Source organism: Lacerta agilis, chromosome 17 (genome assembly GCF_009819535.1).
Source record: "Lacerta agilis isolate rLacAgi1 chromosome 17, rLacAgi1.pri, whole genome shotgun sequence".
Classification (NCBI taxonomy): Eukaryota; Metazoa; Chordata; class Lepidosauria; order Squamata; family Lacertidae; genus Lacerta; species Lacerta agilis.
In genome coordinates, this window is record NC_046328.1 from 32,954,116 (window position 1) to 32,967,706 (window position 13,591).

Below are 13,591 nucleotides of genomic sequence, written 5' to 3' on the forward strand. Positions count from 1 at the left end.
TTCAACTCCCAGCAGCCAGCAGAGGTGATGACGGATGTTGAGGTTCCCTTTCACGAAACATGAATTTTTGAACCCATGTGTAAGGACCTTCAGTGGTTGCTCATGAGAAAACAGGCAAACGCAGAACTTCTGAACACTAAGTTCTTTATTGTGCAGATATTTACAGTGGAGCTAAAATAAAGACGTCCAGCTCATCCCTCTGCAGAGTTCGGGAATGTCCGTTTCCAGTTCTTTGCCCAGCATAAAAGGCGCGGGATCCTGAACCCCCGCCTCCCCCCTCTATGTCCTTCCTCCCTGCTAAAATGGGGCGACGGAAAGGGTTCCTCTCCCCCTCTTCCCTCTTGGTGCAAAGGCTCTCCATCCCTGCCACAGCCACAGCCCCTGCTCCCACTTCCTGTCCCCATCTCCCCCTCCCCACTGGAAGAGCGATTGCTTCCTCCGCTGGGGGAAGATGACGAGCTGCTCAGCGGAGACGGGGGTTCCCGATACTGAAACAGCCCCGGGCCCGCTTGCAGCTTCGGCGAGGGCGATTTCCTGACACCACGCCTCCCTAAGCTGCAGTGCCTCTCTGTCCCTCCCTGTTCCTTTTGAAGCTTATCGCCCGTCCCCTACATAGGAAGACCACCGAACCCCCCCCCCCCAAGCTTCATTCCTTCCTGCCCTCTCCATCATTTTGTGCAGGAACAAGCCTTCTCCAGCCGGGCCTCCTGGGTGCCATTTCTAGCCTTGACATGACTTCCCAATCACCATGGAGTCACAGAATTGTAGAGTTGGAAGGGACCCCATGGGTCATCTAGTCCAACCCCTGCAATGCAGGAATCTCAGCTAAAGCATCCATGACAGGTGGCCACCCAACCTCTGCTTATAAAAACCTCCAAGGAAGGAGAGTCCACAACCTCCCGAGGGAGTCCGTGCGACTGTCCAACAGCTTACTGTCAGTCCTGGGTGTGTTTTACTGCTGTTTTTTCCCCCCTGTGACTCCCATAGCATTAGTCAGCGTTAAAGGCAGGCTCTCTGTGTCGGCCCTTTCCTCCCCTGCCCTCGCGACAACCCTGCGGAGTTGGCTGCTCAGGGAAGCAGCTTTCCCAAGACCACCAAGGCAGGGTGTGTGTGTGTGTGTGTGTGTGTGTGTGTGTGTGTGTGTAATTGTCCCAGCCAGGTTTCCCTTCCCTCTCCCCACAAGACCTGAGCTTCCCAGTTCTCCTTCCCGGATTGCCGTTTGTAGCGATTGCTCAAGAAGAATGAGTGCGGTATCAGTCCGCCCTCTCTTTGGAATCGGGCAGCGCACAGCTGGGATTTTGGAGCAGGAGGCTCTTGGCCCTGCACTCCCCATTAATTTTGCATGTCATGACTAAGTGCATTTAATAGGTTTGTTTTCCGCAGAGTCTGCGGGATGCATATTTGTTTTTTTTTTGTTGGGGTTCCCCCCCCCTTTCTTTATGGCTGGGTCGGAGGAGGGAGACCTGTGGCAGGGGGGCTGGGAGAGACTTGGCTGCTTGCAGGGAGAAGCTGGGCCAGATCCCTGCCATTTACCAATCTCTCCATGCTGCTGTGTGCTTCCCGTAGAGCTAATTTCACTCCTCAGAGTTTTTGTGATAGCAAAACTCCACACACACACACCTGGTCTCTGTTTTGAGAGACCCGCTGCTTGACTGCTGGTCTTAAATAAAGTTGGAGTTCTTATTACAAAATACACTGAAATAAATATAATTAAGAACTCTGGCTGGAAGTTTCAACCAAAACGATGCTTTTACTCGTGAGTAAATACAAATGTAGTAATCTGTTATTTTAAATTGATTGTGTTTATGTTTTTGCTGTGATTTTAATTAGTGTTAGCCACCCTGAGCCCGGTTTTTGGCTGGGAAGGGCGGGGTATAAATAAAAATTTATTATTATTATTATTATTAGTATCAATCCTGTTAAGCATTACAGTCTTAAATTTTTTTTTAAAGAAGTGTATAAAATATATATGGTTTCTATTTCTTTGATTCTTGAGAAGATGTAGCGTCTTAGAGAAAGTTTTCCTGTGTTTTCAAAAAAAAAAAAAAACGAGCTGAGGAAGGCGTCTACGCCGAAACGGGGCCCTGTCCTGGTCTCCAGTTGTCTCATTATACATCTGACACGCATCGTAGAAGCCTTTACATCAGCTTCTAAAAGACTTTCAAGGGATTTTTCAATGTGAAACTATTTCTTCATTTAAGACTGTAATGCTTAACAGGACTGACTGCTGGTCTTGACTAGCGTTAGACCCATTGCAAATGACGAGACTTCAAGTGAAGACAGTGAGGTTCCCATGGATTCCAGTGCGTCTGCTTTTAAGCCCGGCTCCCACCCATTGCATTTACGCCCTTGCTTTTTAGCCCAAACTGATTGCAATTAAAATCCACGTTAAGGTACAATATAATTAGTCCTCTTGTTTGTCTCTGTGTGGCAAGTGGGGCAGTTTCTCCTGGCCCCTGGCGCTGCTGGTGATGCAGTCTATCTTCGAGGCTCTCGGCTTTCGTATTAAAAAAATAAATTATAAGGGTTGCATCCTTTATGGGTGCACAGAGGAGCTTTTAAAGTGTGTGGGCAACATCCTGCGTATGAGATCACCTTGCTCATGCGCTCTCGAGGCTGCCCTCACAGGCGCAATTGCTGGAAACTTTACTGTTTTAATGCTCCCTCCAAGGAAACATGCCTGGCAACATCATCACAGGGCTTTGGGTGCCTGGCTCAGACGTTCCTGTTTCCCCCTGGCATTTGGCTCTTGTTGCTGGATCGTAGCTTTGTGTGAATCTGCTGCGGTGTTCATTTTTTCAGCGGGGGTTAGGGCAGGATTTGTCCTTCTTTCATCCTGCTCTTAGATTTCGTTTCGTTTCACTTTTAATTTGTATTCCACCTTTCTGTATTGCTGTTTACAAGCTGAAGAAAACGGCAAAACAGATGCACCTACTAACCTGATCCCATACCAAAAAAAAAGTCATAATAAAACGATTACTTTAAAATAAACAACAATAAAAAAAATCAGTGCGGCGTGCAACAATATATAGCGGTACCTCAGTTTTTGAGCATCCCGGAACCCAAACGTTTCGGAACCCAAACACCAAAAACCTGGAAGTTATTGCTTCCGTTCTCGAACGCGCCTCGGAAGTTGGACGGCTTCCGCTGTTTGTTTTCCCCCCCTCTTTTTCTCACTGACTTTGTCGACCGCCCTTTGCACTTTGGTTGTCAAACGTTTCAGAAGTCGAACGGTCTTCCAGAACAGATTACGTTCGACAGCCGAGGTACCACTGTATGAACAAAAAAAAACCCACAATAACATGAAGAAATATTAAAATGGGTACAAATATGTATTATATGAGCGTTTACAGCGGGGGTGGAGAACCTCAGACCCAGGGCCCAGATGCGGCCCTCAAAGCCGCTCTGTCAGGCCCCCGGGACTCTCCCCACACCATGCTCTCTGGCTGATGTAAGAGGAGCACATCAGCTGTTAGGTGGCAGGCCTCAGCAAATCCCTGCTGTGCCTCCAGCTTGCGAGGCGACTCTCCCAAAATCCCAAACAGGACGTCTTCTCCGGGCTCTGGTGAGGGTCTACTTGCGAGTCAGGAGGACTCTCCAGGCTCCTCCGCATTTCCGGGATCCGCTTCCGGGTTCCCGGCAGTGCGCGATCACACGCAGAAGTGGCCCACGTAAATGGGGAGTAGCCTGTATTCGGAAGCATTGCTGCCTCTGGCATCTGCAACCGCGACAGAGAAGGATGTGCAGGACAGGCTCCAGCCATGGCGAAACCTAAGCAGTGGTTTGTTTCTCGATCCAAGCCCCTTCCTGCCCACATCTCACACCTAGCGGTTCCGGGTCCAAAAAGCGGGGAGGCATCTGCCAAAGCCTGGGGGCTGGGCTGCCAGCAAGTGGGGCCAAGGCTGCTGGCACCGAGACCTCCACTTGCTCCCGACCGTGTCTCTCATCGATGGCCCTCCAAACCGGAGCCAATAACAACTTGGATGGCTTTTAAAAGAGGATTAGGAAAACTCATGGAGGATCAGGCTACGAATGGCTTCTAGCAGCTGCCTTTCCCCTCCTTTCCCTATCAGCTCCTGAGAACCACAGGCAGGGAGAGCACTCCTGTTGCACTCCCAGGTCCAGCTTCCCGTTTGTTCTCTGCGAGAACAGGGTGCTGGACTAGATGGGCCTGTGGCCTGATCCAGCAGGCAGGCTTTTCTCGTGCCCAGGTTATTAGATCTTATTTTGGTGGAAGATGTCCACCCCGCCCTGGACAGTTAAAAGCTGGGCAGCTTTCTGTTTTGCTGGGTGTCGCTTATGCTGATTGAAGATGCTCTCAATCAATAATTAAGTTTGATGTATGTTTAAAAGTGATAAGGAGGAAAGTTATTGTGGGTAAAAGTAGAATAGATGATGATTGGAAAACTGGGAATTAGGTGTGACTTTGAATTCAACAGGGGGGGTATCAGAGGAAGTCAATCGATGGTGAAATTAAGAAGAGGAAGAATGGCTGGCCCAGGAAAAGGGCCAGTCCTAAGCAATGATTTATACAAGTTAATGGGTTAAATTTGAAATGGTATTGTATGTGCTCCTGTGAGAGGGGGGCTTGGATATTTGCTCCCCTTGGTGAGAGAGGGGGGAGTATGAAAAAATTTAACCATGTAATGTTTTGTGCTTTAAATTGTAAAAACTTTATAAATTTTTAATTAAAAAAAAATGAAGATGCTCTCAATGTGCTCCGAGCTTGCTTGGCGTACAAAGCCCCATTGTTTTCCCCTCCCTCGCTTGCTATCTCTCTCTCTCTCTCCTTTAACTTGGATTTCCTCTTGTTTTCTCGGCCTGCAGCGACACAGAAGCTCAGTGTGAGGTCATGCAGGAAATCGTGGACCAAGTCCTAGAGGTAACAGCTCCCCTCCTCTCGGAAAGTGGCACAAGGGGGCAGGGGGAACGTTGGGTGAGGGTGGGGTGTTGCTCCTGGAGGGACCCACATAGGGAGTGACAAATGCTAGGTGGGTGCCCTTAATAAGGCCGATCCACTGGGAGGCCGGTGGCATCCGCCCCTCCAGTCACTAGTTCAGCTCAGGAACTGCCTGGGGAGGTTCGTGGCAGCCACACTGCGGTGAAGTTTTCTGTCTGCCCTGCGTCGCTGTCGGAAGAAGGGAGACAAGGGCCACATTCACACAGCACATTAAAGCGCTATGATACCACTTTAAACAGGCATGGCTTCCCCTGCAAAGAATCCTGGGAGCTGTAGTTCATTAAGAGTGCTGAAAGTTGCTAGGAGACCACCCCATTCCTCTCTCTCAGAACTACAATTCCCAGAGTTCCCTGGGAAGAGGGATTGACTGTTAAGCCATGCTGGGAATTGCAGCTTTGCGAGAGGGGTAGTGGTTTCCTAACAACTCTCAGCACCCTTAACAAACAACAGCTCCTGGGATTCTTGGCGGGGAGGGAGAGTGGTATAGCACTTTAAATGTCTGGCCTGACTTACTGTACACACCATGCACTTAAAACCCATTTATGCCCCCTCCCCAGAGTATCCTGGGATACTGTAGTTTGTTAAGGGTTCAAGGAATGGGAGCTCTGAGAGGGGCGAGTTCCCAGGATCCGTTGCAGGGGGAATGGATGTACCCAGTCTCTAAATTAGCACATGGGCACTGGTTGCTTTTCTAAAGCATGCCTGCAACATTTTCTAATGGCACCCCAAACCCATCCACCCTGAGCGCCGGCAGCAAAGCAGCTCCTCATCCCAATATTGGGCTAGGCTTTTATTGACACCTGACTGCTGCCGCCGCCATCCCCTACCCAGTCTGGACAGGGCATCACAGTTGGGGACGATGGCAGTGCCCCGGCCTGTTGCCAGACTTTGCATCGTTCCGTTTTCCTCTCCCACACAGGAGGATTTCGACCAGGAGCAGCTGTCGGTTCTTGCTTCCTGCTTGCAGGAGCTCTTCAAAGTTCACTTCCGCGGAGAGGTCCTGCCGGAAGAAATCACAGAAGAGTAAGCGGTTTGGGGGAAAGTGGAGGGGGGCATTTTTCTGTTCTTTGGTTGTTCTAGCTGGTCCTTCTGTTCTGCAAGCATGCGGAGGAATTCCTGAAGGATCCAGCCCAGACATGGGCCAAATTGCACCCGAGGACTTCTCATTGTGGGGTACCTGGTTGGCCACTGTGAGAACAGGATGCAGGACTAGGTGTGCCCCTGGCCTGATCCAGCAGCTGAGATTTTCTTACGTTCTCATGAGTAACAGTGAGGGATGGCTCTGGCCTTCACGTTCTGCCAATGGACATCATTAAGGTACCTGGCTGGCCACTGGCTCCAGCAGCCGGGCTGTTCTGAGGCCATTATTATTATTATTATTATTATTATTATTATTATTATTATTAATAACATTTTATTTTTATTGATACTCATCAAAAAGATATGCAAAAGTTTATACCCAATGCCAGTATAAAAGAGATATTTTTAAAAATCTAATTAAAAAGAAACAGGAGCAGAGAGAAGGAAAAAGAGAAAAGGAAGAAGGAAAAAGAAAAAGAAAATGAAATATAAAGGGGCGGGAAAGGGGAGGGGAGAAAAGGCTTCTGTTCTCTTGTCTATCAGCTAAATATACCTCACTCAACTTGACATCCAACTGTTCTGTTTTCCACAAACCAATATTTTTTCACTCTTCAAATCTAGTGTATTACAAGTTCATTTTCTCTTTCACACAAAATGTCCGTAAGACGTTTCCAATCCTTAATAAATGTCCAGAATGATTTTTCTCCGATTAAACACGTTAACTTTGCCATCTCAGCAAAGTCCAATAATTTTATCATTCTTCCATAGTCAGTAGGGCTGTATCTTTCCATTTTTATGTATGTAACAATCTCGCCGCTCTAATTGTATATTGAAATAATCTTACGTAATTCTTCTTATGGAGTGGGGACTTGAACCCTGGTCTCCCCCAGGTCCTAGTCTGACGCTCTAAGCACTACACCACACTGTCTGTTGTTGACCTGGCGTGCCCATTTCCCCTGACACACACGTTCCCTCTCTTATTTCCCTGCAGGTCTCTAGAGGAATCCGTGGGGAAGCCACTTTACCTAATATTTAGGTGAGTCTCATGCTTTCTCTCCTCTCCATTCTGATTTCGAAGCCGCCGAGCCCAAGATGGGGGACTAGACAGGCCTTTGGCTTGATCCTGCAGCCAGGCTCTTCTCTAGTTCTCATGTCCCTCGATTCCAGTTGCCGAAGGGCTGCTTCCTCTGCGGCTGCTTCCTCTGCGGCCTCTTCATCTGGTTGGTTGCTGTGGGAATCGCAGGTGGATCAGGTGTTGACGTTTGGTCTGACCAGCAGGGGGCTCTTCAGATGTCCCTTTGACTGGGTACAGGTGGGCTTCCAAGATTGGGGGAGTCCGGGGTCCAGGGGAGATTTGAACACCCCACAGTATTTCATTTTTTAAATAATAATAAAAACAAACCAGAGTTTTCTCCAACTTCTTGTGGCCTTGATCTCAAAAATGCAAGAGTACCATGGCTAGCTGTTCTTCAAGAGTACCATGGCTTGCTGTTCTTCAATATTACCATGGCTAGCTGTTCTTCAAGAGTACCATGACTTGCTGTTCTTCAAGAGTACCATGGCTACCTGTTCTTCAAGAGTACCATGACTAGCTGTTCTTCAAGAGTACCATGGCTAGCTGTTCTTCAAGAGTACCATGACTAGCTGTTCTTCAAGAGTACCATGACTAGCTGTTCTTCAAGAGTACCATGGCTTACTGTTCTTCAAGAGTACCATGGCTTGCTGTTCTTCAAGAGTACCATGGCTTGCTGTTCTTCAAGAGTACCATGGCTTGCTGTTCTTCAATAGTACCATGGCTAGCTGTTCTTCAAGAGTACCATGGCTTGCTGTTCTTCCTACTAGCTGCTGCCAAGCAACAGCTATGGGAGAGAAAGCCCAGTCAGCAGTCTCTGCAGCCTGATGGAGAGAGTAGCCCCTGATGGAGCATGGCTGTAGCACACTGTAGCTGTTTTCTGTTGTAAGGGCCCTGGGTGCGAGAGTGCAAGGTTCTGGGTGTGAAACCTGCCAGATAGACGTCCCCAGTGCTTCAGGCACAAAATGGCATATCTCTTCCGAATCTCAGCCTGGACTGTAAAAGCACAACACACACACACACACACACACACACACACACAGTGGTTGTGGGGTTGTCTTTGAACCTAACCCAGTACAGCACCAGCCTCCCTTCCTGCCCCCTTCCAGGAACCTCTGCCAGATGCAGGAGGATAACAGCAGCTTCTCCGTGCTCCTGGATCTGTTGTCAGAGCTCTACCAGAAGCAGCCCAAGATCGGTTACCACCTTCTCTACTACCTAAAAGCCAGGTGAGAGCGCAAACAATCAGTGAGCCTGGGGGGGGGGAGGAATTTAAGATGGAAGTCTTGGGAAACTTCCTAAGTCAGGGATGGGGTACCTTGCATGTAAATGCACAGCACACCCGTTTCCACACATGCACACCCCTCCCTGTCATCCGTCCAGGATAGCAAGAGGCATTATCCAGACTGGCAGCAAACAGAGACAGGGGCATGGCTTGGGGAGAGTTCCGAGGGCCGGACAGAGTGGCCTGGAGGGCCGCATTCAACCTCATCTAGTGAGATCGTGGTTGGGACTGGCAGTGAGGAGGAAACCTCACATCTGGCCGCTTGCCACTGTGCGCCATCACATCCACACATCATGCATTTGGAGGGTGTGGCTTCCCCCCCTCAAAATCTCAGCATTTTCAAACTACAGTTCCCAGGATTCTTTGCAGGGGGGAGGTGTGTGCTTTAATGCATGGTGTGGACGAGACATTTTCCTTTGGCCTGTCATATCACAATCCCTGGGCAAAGCCCAAACAGCAGACATGGGGTGAACTTCCAACCCTCTAGATGTTGCTGAACCCCCAGCGGCCCAGCAGCTGGCAGTGCAGGGGTGATGGTTGTGATGTATTACAGCAATATACAAAAGGCCAAAGGATGTCCCCCACCTGCAGCATGTGGTATCCCTGAATGATACCTAGACAGCGTTGTTCTGCCACTTTGGGAGCAAGGGAGAAGACAAGGTTGGGGTGGGGAGTTCAGAGAGGACCAGAAGCTCAGCAGGCAGGGCTCCACGCAACTCGGTATCAAGGCTTTGGGGCCATCAAGACGCGAGCAAGGGACAAAATTTGGCACAACAGGAGAAGGGCAGATCGCAGCACCAAGAAAACCAGCTAGAGCTGTCACGTCTCAGGCACGCGCTCCTTTCGCACAGTGGAACGGGTTCTGCTCCTTTGCTTGCTCACTTGGCTCTTTCCCCTCCATTTTCTTCTTTTAAAAAACATTTCAGCAAAGCAGCGGCCGGTAAGATGAACCTCTACGAGTCCTTTGCCCAGGCCACGCAGCTGGGCGACCTGCACACCTGCCTGATGATGGACATGAAGGCTTGCCAGGAGGACGACGTCCGGCTCCTCTGCTTCCTCACTCCTTCCATATACACTGAGGTGAGACCCAGAGGGAGAGGTGGCAAAGGCTGCCCTATCTCTGCACCCCTTTTTGAAACTCAGACTAGACTCTGCTCTGCTACTCCGTCATCTCACTCTGGTTGTGCAGCAGGGGGGGAAATGGAAACTTCCTATCACAGATGGGGAACATGAATGCGACCAGTTTGGTAACATTCTGCCCCAGGAGCAAGGAGAACCTGTGGCCCTTCAGCTGTTGCTGGACTCCATCTCCCATCATCCCTGACCATGCTGGTTGTGCCTGATGGGAGTTGGAGTCTCAACAATAGCTAGAGGGGGCCACGGTCTCCCCATCCGTCTTTGCGCCTCTGTAAGTGCATTTAATACGTGATCCCTGATTGGCTTGGACAGGGGTCTAGGAAAGGGTGGTGAACCTGTGACCCTCCAGATGTTTCTGGACTCCCACCTCCCATCATCCATGACCATGCTGGTTGGGGCTGATGGGAACTGGAGTCTCCCCATCGCTACTTTGCACTGTAAGTGAATTTAATATGGGATCCCTGATTGGCTGGTACAGGTGTCTAGGAGAGGGTGGAGAACCTGTGGACTCCTAACTCCCATCATCCCTGACCATTGGCAGCATCGGTTTCTGGGACTGATGCGAGTCGGATTCCAACAGCATCCGGAGGCCTCCCTAGCTAACAGCGACCCCTAGCATTTTTCGTTCTTGCCTGTTCTTTCGAGGCAGGGCTCTTTAAGGCCCCGCCCTCTTCCCTCTCCTCTACCAGGACCTTTGCTTTTCTTCTGCCCTCCCACTCTGCTTCCCCCAGTGTGCTTTTCTCCTTGAGCGATCGCATATGCCTCGCAGAACCCCGAGCCATCTCTGGACGCGGCCGGGCTCTGGGGAGGTTTTACGCTGCCTGTTCTCCAGGCCGTTAGGTTTAATGAAACGTTTTATTGCTTCCATCGCTCAGCAGCCGAACAGGCCAGCGGGGTGGGGTGAAGCCCTCGTTTGCCAGAGGCCTTTCCCCCAGAACAACCAGACCGCATTGTCCTCTGCAGCCACCGGCTTTACCCCTTTTCAGCGCGGGAACCTCATTGCCTTTTTCTTTCCCGTTGCCGGTCTATCGCTCTGCTCTCTTTGGTCCTCGGGGGAAGGACCCATAGATCAGTGGGGGAGCATTTGCTTTGCACACAGAAAGTCCCAGGTTCTCTCCCCGGCATCGCCAGGTAGGGCTGGGAATTACCCCTGCTACTAGTCAGCAGAGACAATACTGAGCTTGATGGACCCAGTGGTCTAATGTATCTCCCTATGTTCCTCTTTAGTTCAGAACCATGAGGACTAGAATCTCAGGGTTTGGGTGTTTTTCTTAGGGCTGTGGCTCCGTGGCATCGTAGAATGAACGGCTCTCATCCAGCCATGGAGGCAGAGCCTAGCCATTGTGGCGGGTGGCCCTCGATAGCCTCTGCAAATTTGTCCTGTCCATTTCCTCCACTTAACCCGAGAGACTTTTCCCCAGGGAAAAAGAAGAGCTTTGTTCTGCCACTCGAGCAAGAGGGAGAGAACGACGACCTCTCTGCAAAGCGGGAGAGTTGCCGCCACATCTAAAACCGTATTTTTGTGTTTGCGTTGCTGGCGTTTCGCTTCCTGTTTTGAATGGAGTTGCAAGTGTCAGAGTCCCGTGGACAACCCCCCCCGGCACCTGTTTTCACAAAGTGAAACAGCTTTGCCAGCAAATTGCCATGGCCATTTGTTCTCTCTCCTATTGCAATACAAGGCCGAGCCAGCTACACCCAGCCTGTGGCGCCCCCTGCTGCACATGGTGGACAGGACCGCATGCCTCTGTGTAGTCCAGGATTGGGCTGGGTGCTGTGGCCAGTTTTAACCATTTTAAAATACCGAGAAGCTGCTTTTGCTAGTTCAGGACCTTTTATTTATTCTTCCGTTTATATCCTCCACGGCTGCGAGGAAGTGTTTGTACGTTTTTCAACATTCATGAAAACAATATCCCCGTCTGAGTTCTGTTGCTTGCATAAACCGAGCTTCAGAAAGTAGTAATTCGCTGTCTCCTTAGACCGAAAAGCAGCATAAAGTCTGTTGTTGCTCTCCCCTGATTGCCTCTCCCTCTGTCTCAAGTTTCCAGACGAGACCCTGCGGAGCGGGGAGCTGTTGAACATGATCGTGGCCGTCATTGACTCAGCACAGGTAAGGCCTCTCCTTGTGGAACGATAGGTCAGAGCTGGGCGAGCCTGTGTGTTTGCTTTCCATTGCTCCTTCTGGAACTGCTTCCACCCTCCAGGTATTGTGCATAGCTGTCAACCCTCCCTGCTGTTTCCCAATGCTATAATAAGGGAATTTCCCGCAAAAAAGGGGAAAGGTTGACAGCTATGGTATTGTGTCAATGCAGCAAGGCACACGGCAGAATTGGGAGGAGATCCTCAAAACAGACAGGTGCGATTAGCTTTCAGTCCCATCTTCTCTTCCAAAGCAGGGATGGGGAACATGTGGCCTGTCCTTTATATGGTTGGACTGTGCCTCCCATCATCCTGACCATTGGCCATGCCGACTGGGGCTGATGATAACTGGAATCCAAGAATATCTGAAAGGCAGCACATTCCCTTTCTCTGTTAATAATAATAATAATAATAATAATAATAATAATAATAATAATAATAAATTTTTATTTATACCCTGCCCTTCCCAGCCAAAGACCGGGCTCAGGGCGGCAAACACCAATTAAAATCACAGCAAAAACATAAAAACAATCAATTTAAAAATACAGATTAAAATACAAAATTAAAATTCAAAATTAAAACTGCAGTCTCATTTTCAAATAGACCACCAATAAAAGAATGAAGCATGAGTATCAAACAGAAACCAACCCAAAGGCCAGGTGGAACAGTTTACACTTCTAAGCACATTTAATATGTGATCCCTGATTGGTTGGGACGTGTGTCTAGGAGCCTGTGGCCCTCCAGATGTTTCTGAACTGCAAATCCCATCAGCCATGCTGGTTACTGGGCACTGGAGTCAAACAGCGTCTGGAGCGCACCAGCTTGTCTACCCCTGTGGGTGGAGAGACTGATGACTGGGATGGTCCTGTGTTTCTGGGAGTAGATCAGACTAGATTTCCCTCCTCTCTCCCACTCTCAGGCCCCGGCCAGCCTCCCGGACCATGGCCAGATGTTGCATGCCTGCTGCGTGGACGGGCAGCGTTTTTATCCATTCTATTTATTGCAGTTATATTCCGCCTTTCATTTAAGGAGCTCAAGGTTCTCCCTCCCCAATGCTTTCTGCACAAACAACCCTGTTTGGTAGGTTAGGCCAAGAGACCGGCTGGCCCAAGATTGCCCGGCATCTTTCATGGCTGAGTGGGGATTCGAACCCTGGGCGCCCGGATCGCAGTCTTGACACGCTAACCACTATGTTCTTAGCCTCTGGCTGCGTTTGCCCCATAAAAAGCACCCACGCACACCCCAGCAAGGAATCCTGGGAATTGTAGTGTGTTAAAGGGTGCTGGCAGTTATACGTAAGAGATAGACTACAATTCCCATGGTTCTTTTCTGGGGTGTGTGTGTGGTTGCTTTAAAGGCATGGCGTGAACACAGCCTCAGAGAGAGCCATAGGGAGAGATCTTCTCCTGATGGCGACTCTGGTTCAGCTGTGGGGCCTCGGTTGGTGCAGGGCTACACGGGAACCCTTTCTCCTGACACCCAGAGCGCAGCCTTTTCAAAAACAAAGAAAAAAGCGTGGGCCTCTGCACATGCCCCAGGCGCCCTTCTTTTTGCCACGGAGACCCTGCAGCCGACTCCTCTCCCCCGGCCCCAATCTCCGGGCCAGAGGGGGGCAGGACACCCACCTTGCAGGCCTCTTCCCCGTTTCCTTTCCCAGAAATTGTAACAGCGCCAGAGCAGTTCTCTGGGCTAAAGAGCCCCCCGAGAGAGCGGGGCTGGCGGCGTGCGGTGCCAGTGCTAATAGGTTGCCATGGCGCCCGTTTGGAGTGACCCAAAAATAGCCAAAGTGGGAGCGGTTTCAGGGTGTGTGTGTGTTTGTGAGTCTTGGCAGGCATTATTCTTTGCCTCATGCATATTGCCTCTGAGCTTGGCTGGGCCTACAGGCTGTTCCCCCCACCCCAAAAATAAACCCTCGTCTCCC

At 50.1% G+C, this 13,591-nt stretch overlaps 1 protein-coding gene across 5 annotated transcripts in view; it reads left to right on the forward strand.

Moving 5' to 3' along the window:
* INTS3 (integrator complex subunit 3) overlaps positions 1 to 13,591 on the forward strand; it is an 82,143-nt gene that overhangs the window by 51,159 nt on the left and 17,393 nt on the right. For all 5 annotated transcript variants that reach the window (XM_033174538.1, XM_033174537.1, XM_033174540.1 and 2 more), the window contains 6 exons: positions 4,828 to 4,882; positions 5,880 to 5,983; positions 7,032 to 7,076; positions 8,222 to 8,341; positions 9,324 to 9,477; positions 11,573 to 11,641. In XM_033174538.1, coding sequence (XP_033030429.1) covers positions 4,828 to 4,882; positions 5,880 to 5,983; positions 7,032 to 7,076; positions 8,222 to 8,341; positions 9,324 to 9,477; positions 11,573 to 11,641 — 547 coding nt within the window. The remainder of the gene's footprint in view (positions 1 to 4,827; positions 4,883 to 5,879; positions 5,984 to 7,031; positions 7,077 to 8,221; positions 8,342 to 9,323; positions 9,478 to 11,572; positions 11,642 to 13,591) is intronic.